Source organism: Rana temporaria, chromosome 2 (genome assembly GCF_905171775.1).
Source record: "Rana temporaria chromosome 2, aRanTem1.1, whole genome shotgun sequence".
Taxonomy (NCBI): Eukaryota; Metazoa; Chordata; class Amphibia; order Anura; family Ranidae; genus Rana; species Rana temporaria.
In genome coordinates this window covers 395725234-395749987 of record NC_053490.1, presented here as the reverse complement: position 1 = coordinate 395749987, position 24754 = coordinate 395725234, and the positions used below count along the sequence as shown (strand labels likewise).

Here is a 24754-nt window from a genome sequence, read left to right as displayed (position 1 = left end):
CTTCACACAATAAATTGTGTACATATTTACTTTACAGAGTTAATAAATAAAAGTGCAGTGCTGAATTATTAACTATATAAACAAATATCAAAAATCATTGAATCAAACAACATATAATGTGCATAATTAAATGTCCATACAATAAAGTGCAAAAAAGTCCATATTAAAATTCCACAGATGATGTTGATTGATGAACAACTAAATGTATTTTTGAAATCCTATAGCTAAAGCTTCCTGACCATCAACGAATCACCTCACTCGTGCTCCCCCCCCCCCCCCAATCGATATAGGCTCACCTCTGGGAGTGCAAACCCCCCCCAATTATGGGTCAGAAAATGTCTGTGAGCCACCCCTGGACTCACTGAGATATCCAACACAGACTCCTAAACTTCTCCCAAGATCTCCTCCTCAGTATGTCAGCAGTAGAGTATATGCAGAGAAAAAGACTCCAATAGTGCTTGAACATGCGTTTATAATTGTAAAATCTGTATGTAAAACTTCCAGACCACAAACGAATCACCTCACTCGTTCTCCCCCCAATTGGTATAGGCTTTGTGGCTAGAAACGTACATTAAACGTACAGTGGCATTCCCATTTCCTATAACATGTGTAGGAAAGTCAACAAATGGTACTGCTAGTCATAGAGTACTACTTACTTAATGGTTATTTTTGTTGCCAAACTAAAGCCCTGTACACACGGGCAGAATGACAGGAAAAAAATACCAGCTGACATTCTGCCCGTGTGTCGGTCTTTCGGATATGCATGTCGGAAAACCAGCAGCCAACCGGCTCCCGATCAGCACTCTCAGCCAATGGTGGAGAGCGCTGATTGCAGTGTTCTGGCGGGAGGGGTCCCCTGGTCAGAACACAACAGCCCAGTGGAGGAAATCATTTCATTAACCTTGCATGGTTAGTACATGGCTCCTTAAGGGAGCTGATAGTTTTTCTTCATGCAACCCGTGGAATTGTGGTGTGTGTACCAGGCTTAAAGAGTCACTAAAGGAAAAAAATGTTTTAGCTAAATAGCTTATTTTACCTTACTGCAGTCCTGGTTTCACGTCCTCATTGTTCGTTTTTGCTTTGAAGCAGCTGTAATCCTGATCTCCACACTTCCTGCTTGTCTGGCTCTATATGAAAAAACTCATGCGAGCTTCTCACTGTGGTCCATGATCAAGAAGGTGTGATTACTGTGTGTCTAAAACTCCTCAGAACCAATCAGATTCATTTTAAAAACAAACACTGCCCTGTGTTTGTTTGTTTTTGTTCTGTGTGTCTCTGTACTTCACAGAAACATGAAACTAGTTTAAACACAAAACTAAACTGTAGGCACATTATATGATTGATTTTTATCTATTTTTAATCATTTTTAAAAGGAATCCGTTACCTATTATGTCTCTATACCCTGTAAACAGTCATTTCAGCAACACATTTTTTTTTCCTTTAGTGCTCCTTTAAGGCAAAAAAGTGCAGTCACAATGGGGATACAATACATTTTAATTTGTGCCTTTGTTGGACTTTTCAACTTCCTTGATCACCACAAAATCCAAACTCGAAAGATTTGTGCAGGAATGGTATACCGGGCTATTAACCATTAATTAAAATATATAATAATTACTTGCTGTATATCAAAAGCCTATGAAGTATATTTCCTTTCTAACAGAACAAGGAAGTTAAATATGTGGATGTTGGAGGAGCATACGTGGGACCCACTCAGAATCGCTTATTACGAATGGCTAAAGAACTGGGTGTGCAGACTTATAAGGTGTTTTTAAATGGCCACCTTGTACAGCGTGCAAAGGTAGGACTACTATATCTGAAATATTTTAGCTATTAAAGTGATACTAAACATGCAATGTTTATTTGCCATCATCCCTTCTATGTATATATAAAGATCATGCCACTGTATTTATTGTAATATTAAAAAAATCATCTTAGTAGCTTATTTAATTATTGGTGTTCAGAAGTCACATGATGTTTCTCAGGTCTTTAGAAAGTTCTAAGGGAGGAGATTTTAGTATTTTGCTGATGTATAAATCTGTATTTGCACAGCAATGATTGTGGCTGTGCTGGTCACAGGACATTAAAAAAGCTTTCAGAATAGAGAATTCAAATAAATAACCAATAGCAACAAGCTGGTTTAAAGTTTCATTTAAAAAAAAAAACTATATTAAAAAAATGATTATTATTTTTTTGCAATAACATGGTGCAGGTGAAGTTTAGCTTGACTGATAATACCTTTCACTTTGTTCACACTGTAAAGATATCTGATGGAGGTTGTGCCAATCACAGGCTGTGTTACACCCCTCCAGCCCATGACTTGCACGTGCTTGGGCTAACAAGGGGTGATGCTTCCATCAATCACCATCTTGGATCTCATCCTCATAGTGTTTAGCATTATGAGGACACGGAGAAGGGAGGGGGAATGTAATTTACCACTGTGTATACAGTTAGCCCATATGTGTGACTTTATAGTCACATTGCTTTCACAGATAAGAAAAAGGTGGAAATAAACAGCTTAGATAAGGAACTGAAACTGATGCATGCTCAGTAGATGTCAACAGCTAGTTTACAAAATCTCAGGCTGCAGCGGGGAAACAGACAAGTAGAGAATGACAGTGGACAGCAGAATCAACCAGGATTTTTGAAGTTTACAGAAGAAAATGGTCTAGTAGATGAGTTAAATTACACAATGTAAATCGCATGTATTGACGGTTTTTGATATGTTGGGTTTAATGGCACATTAAGTTTAAAATACATAGCCCACAGATTCAATTTGTTATTTAAGGAGTCAATTCAATCTTTTCCAAGAAAACCTTATAGCTTACAACAAAGACAGTACTATACCTACTTTTAGACCGCATACATGGAGATTTTTGTATTCAGATTTACCAAAACCATGTAGTGCAAGGGCCTGCCTGATTGCATACAAATTGAAACTCTGAGGCCGCGTACACACGACCGAGAAACTCGACGGGCGAAACACATAATTTTCCCAGTCGAGTTCCTTGTTCGGCTGTAAAAAAACTTGTCGAGCCAAATTTTCCCATTGCCCGTCGAGGAAATAGAGAACATGCTCTCTTTTTGGCTCGACGAGTTTCCCGACGGGTTTCTCGGCGAAAAGTGTACACACGACCGGTTTTCTCGGCAGAATACGTCTCCCATCGAGTTTCTTGCTGCATTCTGCCGAGAAAACCGGTTGTGTGTATGCGGCCTTAGGGCTCTTTCACACGGGAGGCCCGTTCAGGTCCGCCTGCCAGTTTTTTAGGTGGACCTAAATGGGCGCTCCGTGCTCCTCTATGGAGCCGCGGATGTCAGCGGTGACATGCCCGCTGACATCTGACCCGCTCTGATCCGCCAAAGTGTGACGGAGGAAAAACCTACTTTTCCATTCGTCTGGCAGATCGGATCAGGTGAACACGGACAGACGGTCCGTGTTCATCCGATCCCCCCATAGGGGAGAGCGGAGAAAAGACAGGGCGGTCCCTGCACAGTATGCGGGGACTGCCCTGTCATCCGCCGGCTCAGCGGGGATCAACGGAGCGATCCCCACTGAGCAAGCGGAGGTTCGCGGGGTGGATCATTACTGATCCGCCCCGTGTGAAAGGGGCCTTAAGGTTTGACCTCATATTATATGGTTTTGGTAAATCTGAAGACAAAAATACGCAGAAAATCTAATAGTGTGTATGGGGTCTTACATTTGTCTAGAAATTCTCTGCTGTGCGCTCTTCTGGTTAACATTGTGACTAATGGTTAAACTTCCTCGACTTTAGGGTAAAACTTCATCCTTCGCTGATTTGACAGCAGTTCAGTGCCTGGACAAGATTTATGTCTAAAACATTTATATGTTTACTTTAAGCTTGATTTATACATTTTTTTTCTTCATTTTTTGTAGGGAAAATCGTACAAATTTCATGGTGCCTTCCCACCTGCATACAATCCATTGGTCTACTTGGATTACAACAATTTTATGAGAACTATGGATCAGTGGGGAAGTGAGGTACATTTTATATGTTTACCCTTAATCTTGCTTATTTATTTTTGAGAAGTAAATTATAGCTTATAGTAATAGTATTTTTATACTATAATTGTAATAATTATAATTGGAATTAAAATAAAAAGTATGTTTAATTTAAAGCAGTATTACAGACAAAAACATATTTTATTACAGCTTACCAATTTTTAGGGCTCAGTACACAACCGACCAGGGAGTGGTACATTGACATGCAGCCGCTCAGGGCTATACACATGCTGCCGCCAAACATGACCCATGAAGTTTCAGGGACAAATCAGGTGGTGAGAAGATGACACACAACAACTTCCTCATTGCCTGCCAAACAGTGGTTCTTTTTGCAGAGGGGTGGTAAGGGCTGCCACACATGTGATTGAGCCCTGAGATGTGGTGGCTGCACTTGATTTCTTTTTGTAGGCATTTCCCACTAGTTTCACCTGTTGATTTGTCTTTTGCTATCCAAGTGAAAATGGCAGTTAAAGAATGGAGCAAACCTTTGACCACTGACGAGGGTGTTTACATTGGTCAGCTTTTCTTAGTTTATGTGATTTACCACCATCCCAAAAAAGAAAAGAAAAAAGTTGCTGTAACTGTTTGTTAAAAAGTGTTAGCAGGAGGAAATCTGCATCTAACATGACCCTCTCCCCAGATTGACAGTACTGCTATCCAAAGGTCTCTCTGTTGCTCCTCCATCCAGACTGGAGGCACCCTAAAACTGGTAATGTGTTACTGGGCTAATCATCAAGTGAATACAGTATACGATAATATAATAACAAAATAAAATTGTTGCAGCCACCATATTTAAAGTAGAGTAAGGGAGTTTTATAAATCTTCTCATTTGTTTGGGATAGAATAGGAAGGGATATAAACCCTGTCAGTTTTTTATGCCCTATGTGTCCTTCACTTCCTGCCCCATAGCCAAAACTGGAAAGGAGAGGAAATTTCTTCAACGTGATGGAATCCTGCCAATGGAAACATTTGACCCCTATTCCTGTTTTGGTGACAACCCAAAGTATGTTTTTATTGTTCACTTTCGGTGGTAACAGTAAATGGGATAAATAGAGAGGGGGCACAGACTGCAATGCAAACCTGAAAGGTGTTCTAATCCCTCTCCACTCTATCCAAGCCTAAAAAAAAGGAGCTGGTGATGGCTTCTAAACAACAAATTGAATAGGGAAGCGACTAAATCCTCAATGCTTCCAGTTTGTGACATCACAAAGGAGGAGGAACAATGGAAGTTCCTCTCACTCTGTCTTTTGCATCCAATGCAACAGGTTGCATCGGTACCAGGCTCCCCAGTGTGGGGAGACTGTCTTCCGTTGCATGTAAAAAGTGATTGGGAAGCTGTATAGCCAATCTGATAATTTTTACACTGAGCAGAATCACTGGCTGAAGAACATTTATAATAAGATCATGGCGGATATTGCTGCTTCCATCAGGGGAATGGCAGTATTTCTTTATTGGCAGCCCTGAGTAGCACTAGAAATACTGCTACCGTACATGACTTTCGGCTCTCCCTGAACATGCAAAAAGTCTGACTTTCAGGCAAACACCCAAAGTTCAGTCCGAACTTGTGTTCAGACCAAACCTTGAAATCATCCCTAGTTATTAGCTAAATGTAATTAAGTAATTTAAATACAATAAAATTAAAGGACATATAATTGTCAGATAGATGTTGGGAAAATATTAAAGATGGCGCATATTACATCAACCAATTGCGGGCTGACAGAAATTAATTTCAAATGTCTAGCATGCTGGTATATAACCCCGGATATTGCACATCACTATCAAAGGGAGACCTCCAAATATTGTTGGAGGGGCTGTGTGGAACCCGGAACTACAGTATGTCACACCTTTGGTGGACGTGCCCAAAAATTAAAATATACTGGAACAAAGTCATATCAGTAATCGAAGAAATCACAGGAATTAAAATACCTGCTGACCCGTGGGTTTGCTTGTTTCATGGGACAAAAATGCCTATTAAACAGTATATGAGAACCTTGCTTCCCCATATCCTAAATGCAGCGAAGTGTTTGATTCCCAGACAGTGGAAGGAAAAAAAAAATTGTGGAAAATAAGTAACTCATACTGCTTTTTTGATACCACAGCAATTATTTGGCTTGATATTTTATTTACAGTGCAAGCTTTTTGGTTTAATGTGGTCAGAAAATGATATAGTGGTTGATTTACAGAAAGTAAAGAGTGCAACATCTGGTGCAGCTGTGCATAGTAACCAATCAGTTTCTAACTTTCTTTTCAATTGTTTTTTTATTGGAATATAGCATTGTAAAACAAAGTACAACAGTAGCAGTGAATATGATCAGAGATAGTAGTAGTAAGTTTACATTAATAATACGTGAGTATTTATCCTTTATTTAGAGGATGCTCACATCCTACCTCACAATGTGGATGTCATGCCCCCATGAACGCACTAGTCCCAGGTTAGCAATGAGATTTCAACACAAACATGTTGTCGCCTGAATCTTGCAGACTACCATTGCATTATCTGTGATAATTGTATAAGTTAACAGAAAACATAAGTATAAAGAACACAACGTTTATGGAAAGAAGAGGGCCTAAATTTAACGTGCATCCAAAGCAGGGTGATTCTGCAGATGCACAGATTGTAAATGTGCCACCCTCCCGATATTAGTGGAATGGACTGGAAACTAGTAAATTGGACTTTGAAGGCACACGATAATATAGTAAGAAAACTAAGTAAATTTATTGTGGGAATGTCATAAAAGCAGTTACAAATGCCTATTTACACAGCCGTGTGAAAGTCCCCTGGTAGGTGGAGGACGCCTACCAGGGGACTTTCACACGGCTGTGTAAATAGGCTTTAGGTTTAAGGACCTTTTTGGTTGCTACTGCTTGCACACTACCTCCATTCATTTGGATTGGAGATTTACAAGCTGGCAACTAGTGAGTCAGGCTTATCCCCCTGTCCACTGGTAATCTGGTCTAATCCACCCAGCCCACAGCCTGACCATCCGTGTACACCCCTGGAATAGGAGTCTTTTTCGTTTGCTTACCAGCAGCAGATTGCCCTATTATTTATCGCACATTTTTTGCTCTAACGATATTATCCCCCTAACTGGCTCGATTAGTATCTTGGTGAACTACAGCCAACGTTAGGTCAATAAGACCGACCGTTGTCTACCCCCAACGTGGTCAATCGTTTATTGAAATGTCTATGCTCCTGAGGAAGCGCTTTTCATAGCGCGCAACATGTAGAGCAAGTCCTCCTACTCCTCTGGAATACCACTTGGTTTTACAATACCTAAGCTAACTTTACAATTATGCTTTGTACCTGAGCGTTTTATGTTAGAATTGTAGTATCATTGTAATAGCCTATGTGGACCAGTTATCGACCTGATTTCTTTTGATATTATGTTTGTAACTGCTTTTATGACATTCCCACAATAAATTTACTTAGTTTTCTTACTATATTATCGTGTGCCTTCAAAGTCCAATTTACTAGTTTCCAGTAAAGAACACAACGGAAGCAAAAGAAAACAAAAAAATCTGAACACTGTACTGGAACCTAAGAGTAGTTCTTTTAATACCTTTCAATGAGAATTTTACTAATGGGGTCAATCATTATCAAGAAATATTGATGTCCAAGGTGCCCATTGGTTATTGAAGGATCTTAGATTATTTGTTTGGGTGGCAAAGTATTTTTCATATGAGTGTTGAATTTTAACCCTGCATATCACTTCTTCAGTGTTAGGGGATTGGGTGGTTTCCCATTTGGCAGTGGTAGTTAATTGAGCATCTATTAGTATATGTGTTACAATACTTCTAAGTTGGAAAGGTATAGTGTATATCAGTGCTTTAAGTGGGCCAAAAGAGGTGCCGGTACTCTAATAGACGCCGGGGAGGAGGAGCCGGAGGAGGGTGAGTGACGGGGCCGGGGGCCGGGAGCCAGGAGGAGGGAGCAGGAAGTTTTAGCGCCGCGGCCGCTGCTGCTCTGCATACAAGGGCCTGATACTAGTATCAGGCCCTTGTATGCTGCAGCTAGAGTATAGCCAGTTCAGTCCAGCACTGAATATGATGATCATCATATTCCTGGCCTGGGGCCATGGGTGTAGGAACCCTTACAAATCTGGGGGGGACAGCATTTTTACTCGCCAGGTATATTCGTATCTCAAGCCAATAAATCAAACTATTAAAGCAATCCAGAGAGGGTAATGCGAAGAGCAATATCCAGCAATAAAAAAATAAACCATCATAGCATTAGTAAAAATAAACCGACATATAGCATTAGTAAAAACCAATGAATCAAGCAATGCTATGCTGAAATGTTAGTTGATTTTTATTGATGTCCTCCTGATAGTATCAGTAAAACTCAACTGACACATGGCATCAGTAAAAATCAACCGGTATAGCAAAAACCAACCCACATGGCATCAGTAAAAATTAACCCACATGGCATCAGTAAAAATTAACCCACATGGCATCAGTAAAAATCAACCCACATGGCATCAGTAAAAATTAACCCACATGGCATCAGTAAAAATCAACCCACATGGCATTAGTAAAAATCAACCCACATGGCATAAATAAAAATTAACCCACATGGCATCAGTAAAAATGGTGGCACAGTGGCTGCGTATGATGGGCACAGTGGCGACAATTGATGGGCACAGTGGCTGTGTGTGATTGGCACAGTGGATGCGTTTGGGCACAGTGGCGACAATTGATGGGCACAGTGGCGACAATTGATGAGCACAGTGGCTGCGTTTGATGGGCACAGTGGCTGCATGTGATGGCACAGTGGCTGCGTGTGATGGCACAGTGGCTGCGTGTGATGAGCACAGTGGTGACAATTGATGGGCACAGTGGCTGCGTTTGATGGGCACAGTGGCTGCGTGTGATGGCACAGTGGCTGCGTGTGATGGCACAGTGGCTGCGTGTGATGGGCACAGTGGCGACAATTGATGGGCACAGTGGCTACTACGTTTGATGGGCACAGTGGCTGCATATGATGGCACAGTGACTGCGTTTGGTGGCACAGTGAGGCTGCAATTAATGTTTTTTTTTTTCTTTAGTCAGAGAAGGCAAGCACAAAATAACAAACATTTTTTTAAACTGCTATTTTTTATTAAAAAAATTATGGTCACCTCAGGCTGAGGTGACCATAATTTTTTAAATAAAAAATAGCAGTTTAAAAAAATGTTTGTTATTTTGAGCTTGCCTTCTCTGACTAAAGAAAAAAAAAAAAAAACCATTGAGGTCCTCAGCTCAGTCCAACTCCCCCCCCCCCCCCAATACACAATACTTTCTTACTTTTTGCAGAGTTTTTACTGTATACAGTAAGGCAGGCCAGGCCCAGGCGCAGCAGCAGGCTCCTCGTGAGTCACGACTTGTTCTCTGACTGGCGCCGACAGTCACTCTCGCTCCCTCCTCCCCTCTCACCTCCGGCCGCCGGCGTGACGTCACGCGGCGCACGCCGGTGGATTGAACCAAATCAATCCTCCATGGGGGGGCGAGGAGACGCACAGGAGGAACGGGAGCCAGCCAGGAGCGCACGCGGCAGCCAGTGAGTCGGCGCCAGCGGGCATACAGTTTAGTGACTGCGCTGTCACATCTGGGGGGGATTTTACCATACCCGTCCCCCCCCGCATTATTTCCTGGGGGGGATGCGTCCCCCCCCGGTTCCTACGCCCGTGCCTGGGGCTGCGTTCCGGTACGGGAAACCCATGGGTGCACGGAGAGGTGCTGGTACTCTCCAGGGCCTTTTTTGGAAGTGGCGGTACTGAGTACCGCCGCGTTTCGGCCCAGTTAAAGCACTGGTGTCTATGGAAAAATTAAGAATAGCTAAATGAGGTGTAGGTTTAATAATTAATCCAGTTACGGAGGTTATTAGTTTGAAGGTTGCATACCAAAAGCTGCGTATGTTTTTTGCAATAGCAAAGTATGTGAATAATACTACCTTTAGACCCACATTGCCTCCAACAGGTATTCTTTTCAAAGGGAAAGTTTAAAGATAGTCTAGGTGGGGTGAGATAAGATCTGTGAAGAGTTTTGAGCATTTGATCCCAGTGATTACAGTGGGAATAGCAGAAGCTAGATGGATGGCAGTTTACCGCTGTTTTGAAGAGTGTACTGATTCAAGTTATTTTTCCCAGTTAGACATATTAGTCTTTACAAAATTCTTGGGGCCAGATCCACAGAGCAAGTAATTCAAAAGTGAGCATGCGCCCCTTTGAATTACGCGGGCTTACGCCGGAGGCCGCCGTCGTAGGTTTTCATTGCAAGTGCTTTGTGAATCAGGCACTTGCGATGAAAACTTGCGGCGGTGTAACGTATCTACGATACATTACGCCGCCGCACTTCTACGTGAATCTGACCCAAAGTACCTACAGTAGCTCTTGTTCATTTCAAGTAGTTCTGATGCGCTGAGATGAGTGCTGAGCGGATTATTTGCCTACAGTCATACAGGTAAGATTATTTTTGGGGAGATACATTTTGTTTATGTTGTTGTTATAAGGTTCAGTTTCTAACCTTCAGCTTGTTCAATCTACCTTTGCCAAAAAAAACGAAAGCTGATTAGTTTCTATACAGAGCTGCACCAGATTTTGCACACTCCAATTTTAGTAAATGTACCCCATAGTGTTTTATAGGTACTTATTGCATTTCAAATAAATATTGAACGCGAACTGCTTTTTATAGATTCCTGCTGATTCTCCGTGGAAAGCACCACATGCCAAAGAGTGGGATAACATGTCAATGAGAGAATTTATAGAAAAAGTGTGCTGGACAAGGTACATTTTTACAAATTACATATTTAAATTTGAAAAAAGACAAATGTGCATTGGATTAAACTTTACATAGACCTCTTCATTTTTACTTCAGAGAAAGGTAAACAAATGCCCTGGATATATATGGTCACTTTTGCTCTTTGGGGGAAAAAAAGTATTTTCTGAAAGTAGCCAAATAATACACCTTGGTTAAAATATTATTATAATGGTCTTAGAAATTATATACTTATTATTCCTTAATTTCTTCAGATTCGCGCTATAGCCGAATGACTGCTACAGCGCGGACCTACATTGCTGGGAGGGCATCAATCGACGTCCTCCCATACTCCAGCAGCCTGCGCGCCCCGTGCAGCACGAGCGCGGCGCACTCTGTGATCAGCAAGTATATATTGATCCCGACCCCTTACCACATGGTCAGCCAATGACAGCTGATCATGTGATGAAAACAGAGTCGGTAATTAGCTATTTTTTTCTCCTTGCGCTGATAACATAAGGAGAAAAAAAAAAGAAGATCACGGTGGCTGTCAGAGGGACATCGGTCCCGATCAAGGAGAGCTCATCTGTGCCCACCTGTGCCACCTGCCAGTGCACAACATTTCCGCCTACCAGTGCCCACCAGCGCCACCTATCAGTACCCACAGTGCCACCTATTAGTTCCTACAGTGCCACCTATCAGGGTCACCAATCAGTGCCTCATCAGTGTCACCTACCAGTGCCCATCAGTGGTACCTATCAGTAACACCTTTCAGTGCCATCTTATCAGGGCCCATCAGTGCCATCTTATCAGTGGCCATCAGTGCCGCCTTATCTGTGCCTACCAGTGCAGCCTATCAGTGCCCATCAGTGCTGTCTCATGAGCGCATATCAATGAAGAAGAAAAATTACCAAAAAAAAAATGTATGACTATGAAACATAATTTATTTATTTTTAAAAAATTTCCATCTTTTTTAGTTTGTTTAGCAAAAAATAAAAACTCCAGCAGTGATTAAATACTACCAAAAGAAAGCTCTATTTGTGTGAAAAAAAATGATAACAATTTTATTTGGGTACAGTGTTGTATGACTGCGCAATTGTCATTCATAGTGGGTCAGTGCTGAAAGCTGAAAATTGGTCTGGGCAGGAGAGGGGTTTAAGTGCCCAGTAAGCAAGTGGTTAATACCCTTTATAAAGTAAATCATATGATTAATTTTACTTGGAAGACTTTTTACATTTATTAATATACCATTTTAATCGTTTTACTTTCACATGTAGTTTTAATCAGGGATTTTTTTTCAGGGGGAACTTGGGGGAACTTGGTTCTACCACCTCTGGCTCAGACCCTTTGGTGCCTGGTCACCACAATCACTTGTAAACACAGAAGTCTGGTTTCTGTGTTTACAAGTGACAGCACTCTGTGTGTAACACCCTGAACTCTGCACTCTGTATGTAATGCAATCCTGGTATTTAATGCCCCTTTAAGACCCTTCTACTGTTTGTGAAATTTGAACGGGTCGTGGTTGAGTTCCTGCACCTATTTTCTGAGAAAAAAAGCTCTGGTTTTAATCATCTCCATACAGTTATTGCTAACTTCATACCCTTCATATCTTCCCCTAGCTACCCTAACTATAGAACTTTTTTAATTTATTTTCTTTCCCTGCCTACCAGTTAATACTTTAAAACCTTGTCCAGACTTATTACCATTTTTCCTCCCAGCGGAGATATCTGAATTAAGAGGCAGCCTGTCTCTGTCAAAAATCCTATACTGGCCTAAGGCAGTTCAAATCTACAAAACATAAAACTTTCCTTTCTGCACTAACAAAAAGTAGTAGAAACAGTGTTTTAGAAAATCCTAACTTGGAGATCCTATATTAACAATATACTGTAGGCCAGATTCTCAAGAGTTACGACGGTGTAACTCAGGAAACACCGTCGTATCTCTGTTTTTGGCCCCGGGCATCTATGCGAGTGATTCCTAGAATCATTTTCGCATAATCACACCGTCGGATCTTAGATGTAATGCGACGCCGGCCGCTAGGTGGCGTTTACGTTCAGTTCTCATTTGACTATGCAAATGAGCCTGATACGCCGATCCCCGAACAAATTTGCGTTGCGTAGTCGTCGTGTACGTCGTTTCCATAAGCGTAAGGTTACCCCTGCTATATGAGGGGTAACCTTCCGCCAGTCCGCCGTATGCCATGTTAAGTATGGCGTCGGGTCCACGTCGGCTTTTTCTGTCGGTTACGTAGTTTTCCTAAGTCATTCACGAATACGACTTTACGTCAATGACGCTCACGTCAGGGTCATTGACGTTTTCCGTCGTGAGCTGGAGCATGCGCACTGGGCTATTTTTCTGCCCGGCGCATGCGCAGTTCGATCGGCGCGGGGGCGCGCTTAATTTGAATACAAGCCGCCCCCTTTGAATTAAGCGGCCATACGCCGGGCCATTTACACTACGCCGCCACAACTTATGGAGCAAGTGTTTGGGGAATACGGCACTTGCTCCTGTAAGTTGTGGCGGCGTAGTGTAAATAGCTTACGCGACGCCGCGGCAGGATGTACGGGAATCTGGCCCTTCATGTATACCTTGCACTTGGTTGACAACCGATTCTTCAACACCTATGATCTTGGCAACAGATAACTCTACCCATCTTTATATTTATCTATCCTTGCTACAGCAGTCATGTTTATGACTGATAGGGACACTATCGGCGATATCAGTCAATGGGGTATATTTATTATAGCATACTGTAACAGTTATGGATTACCCTAACTTTCTCATTACTATCTTATTGCAATTCAAAACAAGCATAAAATAGCTGATCCTATTTAGCTTAACTTAGTGACGCATACTCCTTTTGTGTGTATTTAAGCAAGCATACATTTTTTTTCTTTAGTATAATTTGATATATTTATTTCATCAGTGCAGCCAGGAAGTTTGCAGAGCTCTTCGTAAATTTGGTTGTAACAGCTGAGACTCAACAAGTTTCCACACTTTGGTTTCTATGGTATGTAAACATCTGTGGTGGAACAACAAGAATTTTCTCAACAGACAATGGAGGGCAGGTGGGTATTTAAAAGTTCAAGTAATTCAAGAACATTTTGATATCCATAGTGATAGCTTGCCAAAGCTTGAAAAAAAACATTGCATTGTTATTACAAAAAAATAGATCTTAGTACATTTTTTAGGATCTAAAGGCATAGACATTATGAATTAGCAATGGTGTTGGTGGTGGGGTTAAAGACCTCCCACCACTCGTCTCTGTCCCAAATCCAGATTTTTTTTCTACCATACACATTTATAAATTCTGTGCAGCCCTCAACATTTAGTGCAAATTGTGGGTTCAGTTTTTTTCTTATTCGTCTTACTCCACAAATCTTAACTTTCCCCTCCCCCCTATTTAGAATGTGATGGTATGAGCCATCTCCTGGCATACCACTGATTTCAGTCATAAGCCCTGACCAACAGCTTGACACACAAGTAAAGTTGCTCACAAACACTAGGCAACAAGCTCCCTGCAAAACAGAAATAATATACCCAGTTATGGGAAATCATAACAGGAGCAATACTTTTGTAGAGAAAAATATAACATTAAACACGCAAACCCAAGGCCAACACTTTTGTTTGATCTTCTTTTTAAATTCCAGAACAATAACTATAACATTTAGTGACAAAGCCAGGTTTAAGATGGCATATTTCCAAAAGCAAATACATTAAAAGAAAAGATCACTAGCTTAGCACAAAATCTTTGCATATTTCAGTAATCCATAATAAAAATGTTTAAACTTGCTTTAGAAATAGCTTTTTCTTTAACTTAGTATGCATTTATATATTTTTTTCCATCACTAGACAAAACTCATGGTTTATTCAAAGTTCTGCCTAATTATTAGAACCCTGTGGGATTAGCTTACACAGATGTCTATGCCTTCAAATAACCACTATCATAAGATTTTTATGAAAGGTACATCTGTGTGAAAATAAATAAGTTAGATAGACAGGGGTATACAAGTACATTTTGATTCTTTTGACTAATATGAATGACATTTTACATTATTTTGACTAATAGCAACCTGTCTGACAAATTATATTTCTGTATAACATACAAAAATAAAATAAAGCCCAATTGTAGCTTTGTATAAACAATAGAAATTAAACCATGCTGGATCATAAAGCTAAGTACGGTACTAATTGTCTCGCCATTTACAGATCTGTCTTCTCTGTACAGAAGTCTAACACACCTCCTGTCTTGCTACCACTGCTGTGCTGCAATCAGGGGGCATGTCAGACCACTGCTCGGAGACCACTGTCTTCACGCAAAGAGCACAGCAGTCTTCAGCTGCACACTCCTGCCGGATGCCAGGAGTAAAGACCTGTACACACGATCGGTTTGTCTGATGAAAACAGACCGATGGACCATTTTCATCGGACAAACCGATCGTGTGTGGGCCCCATCGGTTTGTTTTCTATCGCTGAAAAAAATGCGAACATGTTTTAAAAATTTCCTATGGATAAAAAAACGATCGTCTTTGTGGAAGTCCATCCGTTAAAAATCCATGCATGCTCAGAATCAAGTCGACGAATGCTTGAGAGCATTGAACTTCATTTTTCGCAGCACATCGTAGTGTTTTACATCGCCGCGTTTGGACACGGTCGGATTTTTGACCGATGGTGTGTAGGCAAGACTGATGAAAGACAGCTTCATCAGATATCCGACGAAAAAATCCATCGGATTAGATTCCATCAGATATCCGATCATGTGTACAGGGCTTAAGAGTTTTCTGCTGGGATTGGGAAAAAAATTGTAAGACATTTAGACACCTTGCTTTTTGATCCAGTCTGGCTTTATTTTTTTACTTTATGGGGAAAATACAATTGGACTTTTAAAACCTTTTTTTTGTTGTTTATTTTTAGGAGAGAAAGTTTGTTGGAGGCTCTGGACAGATAAGCGAGAAGATAATGGATCTCCTTCAGGATCGAGTAAAATTGGAGAGACCAGTGATTAGGCTTGATCAGTCTGGAGAAAATGTCACTGTGGAAACCTTAAACCATGAAATCTATCAGGTAAAGTTTAGGTACATATACTTAAATATTAGATAAATCATTGACCAGGAGAAAGTATATACAATGTAGAACAGAAGTTTAAAGCCCAACTCCAGGCACAAGAAAAATTACTCTTGTAGTGGGGCCCCCAAACTGCAAGGTTTAATTGCTTGTCCAGGGGTAGAATATATATTTTTAATATTATGCCATTTAGAATAGTAATTTTTTATTATTTAGTAATGTCCTTAAACTTAAATGAGCTCTAGTGCTTGTTGTCTATGCTTATGCTCGTTAAATTAAAAGAAAAAAAGCATTAAAAGTCACTATTGAAATTATTTGAGGTTAGCCATAACTGATAATTTACATTCGGCTCAGAGAAAAAATTTAGAAATGTCAATAGCTCTTGCTGATGATCCCTTGTTAACCTGTTTGGGCGAAGTTTATTTTCCAGAATATGAGAAAATAAATATATACATATGTATAAAGAAAAATACACGTGTGCATAAGATAGATGATGAGTTTACAGGCGTAATAGAATTAAAAATGGATATTTATTATATAAATAAAATACAAAATTGATAAAAACAGTAAGGGCTAAACACCGTTAACATCCCACCTTTTTGGGAATCCTACTGGTCTTCAAAATTTCCATTGAGTGGTTGTGTATCCCCCACTTTTTTGTCGATTCTTTTACAATTACATTTTCAAATTATAGGTGGTTTGTTACATCAATGTGTTTGTATTCCATGGCCATAATTGTGGCATTTTGTTATCCAACTGTTTATCAATTTTGTATTTTATTTATATAATAAATATCCATTTTTAATTCTATTACACCTGTAAAGACCATCATCTATCCTATGTACACGTGTATTTTTCTTTATACATATGTGTATATTTATTTCCTCATACAATCCTATCGGGATGTGGCAATTCTATATCTCAGATCCACATTCCCCCATTCTGTGATGATTTGATTTTTCATTCTATTATGCAGAATAAATTTTTTCTATTGTGTCCCTGAGACAGCCAGCTTCATAACCCCTACCCCCCTAAAAGAGCAGCACTGTTAGCGCAAAGGGTAATGACTTTCTTCAGTTTGGTATTGAGTGATGAGTGATTAAACTACCTGTCTGGTGTTGTCTATGTTCTAGCTTAGGGAGATTTACTCCCTATTTTTCCCCTTGGTGATTGTGTGCTAAGCTAGTGATCTTTTTCTTTTAATGTGTTTGCTTTTGGAAAAATATGCCATCTTAGACCTAGCTTTGTCACTAAATGTTATAGTTATTATTCTGGAGACTCTATACCAAACTGAAGAAAATGATCACGGGGGCTGGAAAAAATAATTAATCTAAAATTTTGAGTTGTCACCAGAACTGTAATATACAAGGCCAACGTACGTAGGGAATGGGTAAAATCCCTTCTTTTTGTCAGTTGTGTCCTATTGGGGAAATGTCCCTTCCTGTCCCATAGAAGCGACAGGAAGTGAGAGGAGATCTTTCAAAAGTAAAATAAATTTCCTCTTAGACAGTTGCCCCTGACACAACTGACAAAAAGAAGCAATTTTACCCATTCCGTATGTACTTTTGGCCTTGGATATTTGTCAATGGACCTGCTGAGAGATGTAGACTTATTTTTGTCTAGTTTTACATTAAAATACCTTCTTTTCTCATGTTCAGAGTAAATTTGTCATTAGCGCTATACCACCAGTGTTGAGTACAAAGATTCATTTCACTCCAGAGCTGCCACCAGTCAGAAACCAGTTAATACACCGCCTTCCAATGGGATCTGTTATCAAATGCATGGTTTATTATAAGGAAGCCTTCTGGAGGAAAATGGGTAAGTGATTTATTAAGCACAATATTATTATTATTATTATTGAACCAAAAATGTTACAGTATTCATTCATTCATTCTATACTTTTTTACCCTAAGGAATGAAATCACATTAAGTACAGTGCCTTGAAAAAGTATTCATACTCTATGAAATGTTCCATATTTTGTCATGATACAACCAAAAACATAAATGTATTCTATTGGGATTTTATGTGATAGACCAACACAAAGTAGCACATAATTGTGAAGTGGAAGGAAAATGATAAATGGTTTTCATGTTTTTTTTTAAATAAATATGTGAAAAGTGTGGTGTGCATTTGTATTCAGCCCCCCTGAGTCAATACTTTTCTAGAACCACCTTTCGCTGCAATTACAGCCGTAAGACTTTTTAGGTATGTCTCTACCAGCTTTGCACATCTAGAGAGTGAAGTTTTTGCCCATTCTTCTTTTCAAAATAGCTTAAAGGATCACTAAAGGCAAACTTCTTTTTTTTTTTTAAATAACAAACATGTCATACTTACCTCCACTGTGCAGCTCGTTTTGCACAGAGTGTCCCCTAACCCTGTCTTCTGGGGTCCCTTGGCGGCTTTCTCGGCTCCTCCTCGCAAAAGCTTTCCACCTTCATGCGAGCGAACTCGCATGGTGAAAAGCTTTTGCGAGTGCTCTCCCGTGATACAGCAGCGGGCATAGCCGCCGACTGTATCACTGGGCCCCCCCTCCCAGCGCGCCGCGTCATCCACTGTGATTGACAGCAGCGCCAGCCTTTGCCTGGGCCATTCTAACACATGAATATGCTTTGATCTAAACCATTCCATTGTAGCTCTGGCTGTATGTTTAGGGTCGTTTTCCTGCTTGAAGGGGAACCTTTGCCCTCTGTTTCAAGTCTTGAAGAAAAGGAAATTTACTCCTAGGGGCTTTGTGTTGCAGCACGGTATAAATAATGTACAAGTAAGTAAAAAAGTATAAATTTATTGATAGGGTATCAAAAAAGAGCCCCTAGACAAAAAAGGGAACTCAGGATATGAGCTTTGATAAAATCAATCCATAAACAGAAAGGCAAAGAAATACATCACAACATGGTAACAATGATAATTCAAATTTAAATAGTACTATATGCATATAAGCACTATGTGCTAAAAAAACCTACGCGTTTCGACCTTCGTAGTAGCGGTCTTCTTCAGGGAGCCAATGTTTTTACGCAGACATAGGTTCTATGAAGAAAATATATGCAGATCGATCAAAAAGTAAACAAACATATTCATAAAGAGGACCTGTCCACCCCAACATAAGAATAAAAGTGGGGGTGCATGGTCTCCTCCCATAACAATATAATAAACAATGATGTACAAAAATTGAAATGCCACTCACCAAGACACATATCGAAAAACAGACCAGGATCGGACACTGAGTCACACCATCGAGACCAAGGCTGGGTAGATGGGAAGGCAGACAGGGGGAAATAGGAACAGGCCCCAGGGTCAGATGGAAAAGTGACTCCAGGGCGGAAACCAAGAGGCCAAATCAATATTGGGCCTACGAGAGGTCACACATGCGTGTCATGACCTGCACCACAGGATGGAACACAGGGGAGGCAGGGCAGGGGAGAGGAGGCAGGAGGCAGAAGGAAGGGGAAAGGCGGCCACAGACGGGGCAGGGCAAACACACCCAGGGGGGAGATACCAAGTCCAACCCACCAGGGCCAAGCGTGACCCAGCACGCAGGGCAGGCGGGGGTGGGCGTGGTCGGGCCAAGTTGAATGCCACCCTCCTCAAGACCGAACAGGAAACCCTAAAAAGAAAATATGAAACTAATCATAATATTTAAACAGGTGGTAATATCACCGCAATTGTTAGGTATATAACAAAGTACACTAGCACCTACATACATGCACACACTGATCATGCATGCATGTGTGTCTGTGCGCCTATATATCTATTTAGGAGAGTCTACAAGGTACATAAAAAAAGGAGAAAAAAAAAAGAGAAGAAAAGGATGAAGGGAAATGGAATAGTGACAGAAGATGTGGAAGTGTGAACATATAAATGAACTGACATAAAGTGAATGGTGACGTGTAGGAAGTGAATGTGTGTGATGATGAATGTAGTAAAGACTGATGCCTGATGAAAAAACAGTGAAAGAAAGGACAAAGTATGAAATGAGTGTGTGGAGTGGAGAAAGGAAATGTGGAGGAGGAATTAAAAATGTGGGACTGTGGCTGTATGGTGCACTGGGCATGGAAAGGGTGCTATGATATGAAAAAAACAGGTGGGATGTGAATAAGCTGGGAAGAGAAAATAAGAAGGAAGGTGATGAGAAAACAAATAGTGGAAATAGTAAGATTGGAAAGATTGAAAAAACATTGAAAAAACACACTGTACAGGTGAAAACTACAAAGTGACACAAACCCAGGAAAGAAAGTGAACAATGGGAAAACATAAGAGGTGCAATGTACCTGGACTGTCCTTATGGATGGCAGGAGTAAAAAAGTCAGGCAGTAATGAAACAATGGGAACCAACACCCCCGGTGGAGAGCAGTCCTGCAATCCTCATCTGTTACAGAGACAAGTATATAAGGGAATATAAATAAGGATGAAAAATATTGGCAATTGGGAACAAAGCAAAAGAGGGAAAAAAGCAGGCCAAAGCATATGCTTACCCCCCCTGTAGCTGCAGTATGTCCAACCAGCCGGGTTAAGATCCACTCCCCAACTGCTGATGATTTATATATATATATATATATATATATGTGAGCACCAGCCCTCTAATTGAGGGTGTGTGTGCACTGACATGGAGACCCGCCCCACCCCCCCCACCCAAGAAAAAAAAAACCTGGGCGAAGGAGCAGCCAAGCCCGGTCGGAGGGACCCAGACAACCCCCCAAAAGGCGCACAGACCCCGCGCCCTCCTAAAACACCCCACACCCCCGCCAAACAAAACACCCCCTCCCCCCATGGAAACCCCCCCCCAACACGTGACGCCAGGTACATAAAATTCCGCCATAATGGACGGCGCTGTGTGGCCTCTCCAGCGCTCCGAACAGGGCCGGATGGTCCTGGGCGACACACTGTCATCCTAGTGCACCACGCATGCGCAACCCTGCGCGCCAGTCACATGAGGCGTCGGCGCCATGACGCCACCACGGGACACGTGCGCAGCGAAAGCGGGTGCAGACGTGATGACTGGGGGATGCCGCCGGCAGACAGCGGGCTCCCCCCGGTGGTCAAAAATGAGGAAGGCCACCAGGGAGTATGCACACACATACCAGGACTAACCTGAAAGTGTGTATTAACCCCTGTCTGCCGTGAGGCCCATGAGAGAAAAGAACCCTGGCTGCAGTACCACTTCCCCTGTGCCCCAACATCCACAGATGCTGTGAGGTGGAATGGGATGGGATGGAAATCTGTTTCAAGTCTTATGCAGACTCTAACAGGTTTTCTTCTAGAATTGTGCTGTATTTGGCTCCATCAATCTTCCCATTAACTCTGACCAGCTTCCCTGTCCGTGGTGAACAAAAGTATCCCCACAACATGATGCTGCCACCACCATGTTTCACAGAGGGTGTGTTTAGGGTGACATGCAGTGTTTGTTTTCTGCCACACATAGCGTTTTGCTTTTAGGCCAAAAAAAAATAATTTTGGTCTTATCTGACCAGAGCACCTTCTTCCACATATTTGCTGTGTCCCCCACATAGCTTCTCGCAAACTAAAAACTGAACTTTTTATTGTTTTTCTTTCAACAATGGCTTTCTTCTTGCCACTCTTCCATAAAGGCCAGATTTGTGGAATGCACAACTAATAGTTGTCCTGTGGACAGATTCTCCAACCTGAGCTGTGGATCTCTGCAGCTCCTTCAGAGTTACCATGGCTCTCTTGGCTGCTGTCTGATTAATGCTCTCCTTGCCCGACCTGTCAGTTTAGGTGGAAGGCCATGTCTTGGTAGGTTTGCAGTTGTGCCATACCCTTTCCATTTTCAGATGATGGATTGATCAGTGCTTCGTGAGATGTTGAAAGCTTGGGATTTTTTTTTAAACTTAAACCTTTATATTTAAACTTATCCACAACTTTATCCCTGGCCTGTCTGGTGTGTTCCTTGGCCTTCATGATGCTGTTTGTTCACAAAGGTTCTCTAACAAACCTTTAAGTGCTTTACAGAACAGCTGTATTTATACTGAGATTAAATCACACACATGTGCACTCTATTTACTAATTAGGTGACTTCTGAAGGAAAATGGTTCCACTAGATTTTAATTAGGGGTATCGAGTAAAGGGGGCTGAATTCAAATGCACATCACACCTTTCAGATATGTATTTGTAAAAAAAAAAAAAAAAAAAATTAAAACCCCTTCATCATTTTGTTATTACAGTATGTGCCACTATGTGTTGGTCTATGACAATCCCAATAAAATACAGTTAAGTTTTTGGTTGTAACATGACAAAATGTGGAAAATTGCAAAGGGTATAAATACGTTTTCAAGGCACTGTATATCACAATGTATCATTCTTTGTGTTCTAACAATATAAATTACCTTTTGTTATAATAAATGTATTTTTTTTTTTTTTTATCAATATCTGGCTTCTCTCAACAATCAACAAATTGTATTACATTTGCTGGTTTTCCTTCCCCATCTGTCAACAGTTTCAACTACGTTCTAGTCTCTAGTCATAGTCATTTGATAGTGGTAAATCTAACACCTTTGTATTACATGTCACGTCAGTAGAATATTGGATAAAATACTTACAGATCCTTTTTACTGCAAAATAAATGTATCCAGTGACAGAAACTGAAGGTTTATTGACCTGGAAAAAATATGAAGTATGATGATATGTCTGAAAAAAAAAAAAAAAACCTATACAGGCAGTTCCTGTGTCACATACAAATACAGGGCCAGATTCAGATACAAGATACAGCGGCGTATCTCCTGATACGCCGTCGTATCTCTGAGTGCGGAAGGTTGTATCTATGCGCCTGATTCAGAGAATCAGTTACGCATAGATATTCCTAAGATCCGACAGGTGTAAGTGTCTTACACCATCATATCTTAGGCTGCATTTTCAGGCTGGCCGCTAGGTGGCGCTTCCGTATGTTTACGCAAGGAATATGCTAATTAGGTAGATACGGCGATTTAGAAACGTACGTTCGGCCGGCGCAATTTTTTTCCGCTTTTTTCGGCGTAAGTCGTTCGTGAATACGGCTGTACGTCATTTACGTTCACGTCGAATCCAATACGTCCTTGCGGCGTAATTTGGAGCAATGCACACTGGGATATTTTACGGACGGCGCATGCGCCGTTCAAAAAATACGTCAAAAACGCGGGCTCAAGTAAAATTTAAATAAAACACGCCCCCAACATCCCCATTTGAATTAGGCGGGCTTACACCGCCACACATACGTTATGCCGCCGTAACTAAGGGCGCAAGTTCTTTCTGAATACAGAACTTGCGCCCAAAGTTACAGCGGTGTAACATATCGGAGATACGTTACGCCGGAAGAAAGATGCGCGCATCTTTCTGAATCCGGCCCACAGTCTGTAGGTTTGTTCTTAAAGGGTCACTAAAGGAATTTTTTATTTTAGCTAAACAGCTTCCTTTACCTTACTGCAGTCCTGGTTTTTATGTCCTCATTGTTCGTTTTTGCTTTGATGTTGCTGTAACTCCTCTCTGTTCTGGACACTTCCTGGTTGTCTGTTTCCTGATCACCACAGTGCTGGGAGATTTCTCACTGTGGTGACTAATCAAGGAGGTGTGATTACTGTGTGTCAGCACCAATCCAGTTTTGTTTTACAAAGCATCACTGCCCTCTATTGGCTCTTTGTCTCTGTCCATCAGAGACCCAGGAAACAACAGCAAAAATGAAACTAAAATGTAGGTACATTATATGATTGGTTTTTATCTATTTTTAATCATTTTTAAAGGGAATCAGTTAACCATTATGTCTCTATACCCTGTAAACAGTAATTTCAGCTAAAAAATTAGAGGTAAGTAATGTCATATCCCAGCTCTCCTCTTAATGGCCACCCTCCTGTGTTTCCAGGAGCCTGTGCTGGCTTGTGCCCAAGCTTGGCCACAGCCCCACAGGTGTAATGCTAGGGAAGCCTGGCATTTGATTTACCAAGCTTTCCGTAAGAACTGCGAGTCGGTGTGTGCTCTGAGGTAAAAGTTTTCAAGTCATCAGAATACAGTGATCACTGCCGGCAGCTATAGCAGCCAGCAGTGATCGCCCAAAAAAGAGACACGCTGGTTGTACTGAAGTCAGTTGATAGATCAAAATCTGTACAACCAGTCTGCACATAGATAGATTGAAATTTCTGCTGAACCTGCAGAATTTTTAATCTGTCTATGGTGGTCTAAGTCCACCAGTCTATGGGTTTAATAATATCCTCAAATCTTCTGAAAGGGGTGCTTCACCTAGGTGTAGAAATTCACTTTGAACTCCGTCGTATTCCTAGAACTCTCTTTAGAGTACTTTCACACTGAAGGTGCTTTACAGGCGTTTTAGCGTTAAAAATAGTGCCTGTAAACTGCCTCTCATGCCACCCCAGTGTGAAAGCCTGAGTACTTTCACATTGGAGCAGTGCGCTTGCAGGACATTCTGAAAAGTCCTGCAAGCAGCATCTTTGTGGCAGTTTGGGATCGCTGTATACACCACTCCCAAACAGTCCGGCCCATTGAAATGAATGCAGCAAGGGCAGTTGTAACCCGACGGTAAAGCACCGCTAAAACTAGCATCGCTTTACTGCTACCACCCCAGTGTGAAAGTACCCTTAGGTATTAAATGTGCAAACAATAAGGTGAGAGCATTTCTGATACCTACAGAGAGTAATGGAAATATGGAGTTCAGGGTGAGCAGTGCTATTACCTGGAGGGATTGGCATTTAGGTGGTTAAACAGGCAGGACATGTAATATCAACTCACTGCCTGTCAAATGCCTCTGAAAAGTGACCTGAGCATGGATCACTTTTCAGAGGAGTGGCAGTGCCTGCTGCAAGTGAATATAAGCCTTTGAGCTCACACTGGTGTGCTGCGGTTTGGCTGCAGTGCTGGTGCACTGGCGGGTTTTCTTAGCCGCAGTCCCTCAGACTTTTAGGTTGCACATTTTTTTTGCATTTTCTGATAGTGTACAAAAGATG

At 41.2% G+C, this 24754-nt stretch overlaps 1 protein-coding gene across 1 annotated transcript in view; it reads left to right on the top strand.

Moving 5' to 3' along the window:
• The window catches only part of LOC120927414 (amine oxidase [flavin-containing] B-like), a 105237-nt gene that overhangs the window by 25784 nt on the left and 54699 nt on the right, over positions 1 to 24754 (top strand). Inside the window, exons 3-8 of the mRNA XM_040338069.1 lie at positions 1661 to 1798; positions 3893 to 3997; positions 10688 to 10779; positions 13677 to 13818; positions 15665 to 15814; positions 17473 to 17632. Coding sequence (XP_040194003.1) covers positions 1661 to 1798; positions 3893 to 3997; positions 10688 to 10779; positions 13677 to 13818; positions 15665 to 15814; positions 17473 to 17632 — 787 coding nt within the window. The remainder of the gene's footprint in view (positions 1 to 1660; positions 1799 to 3892; positions 3998 to 10687; positions 10780 to 13676; positions 13819 to 15664; positions 15815 to 17472; positions 17633 to 24754) is intronic.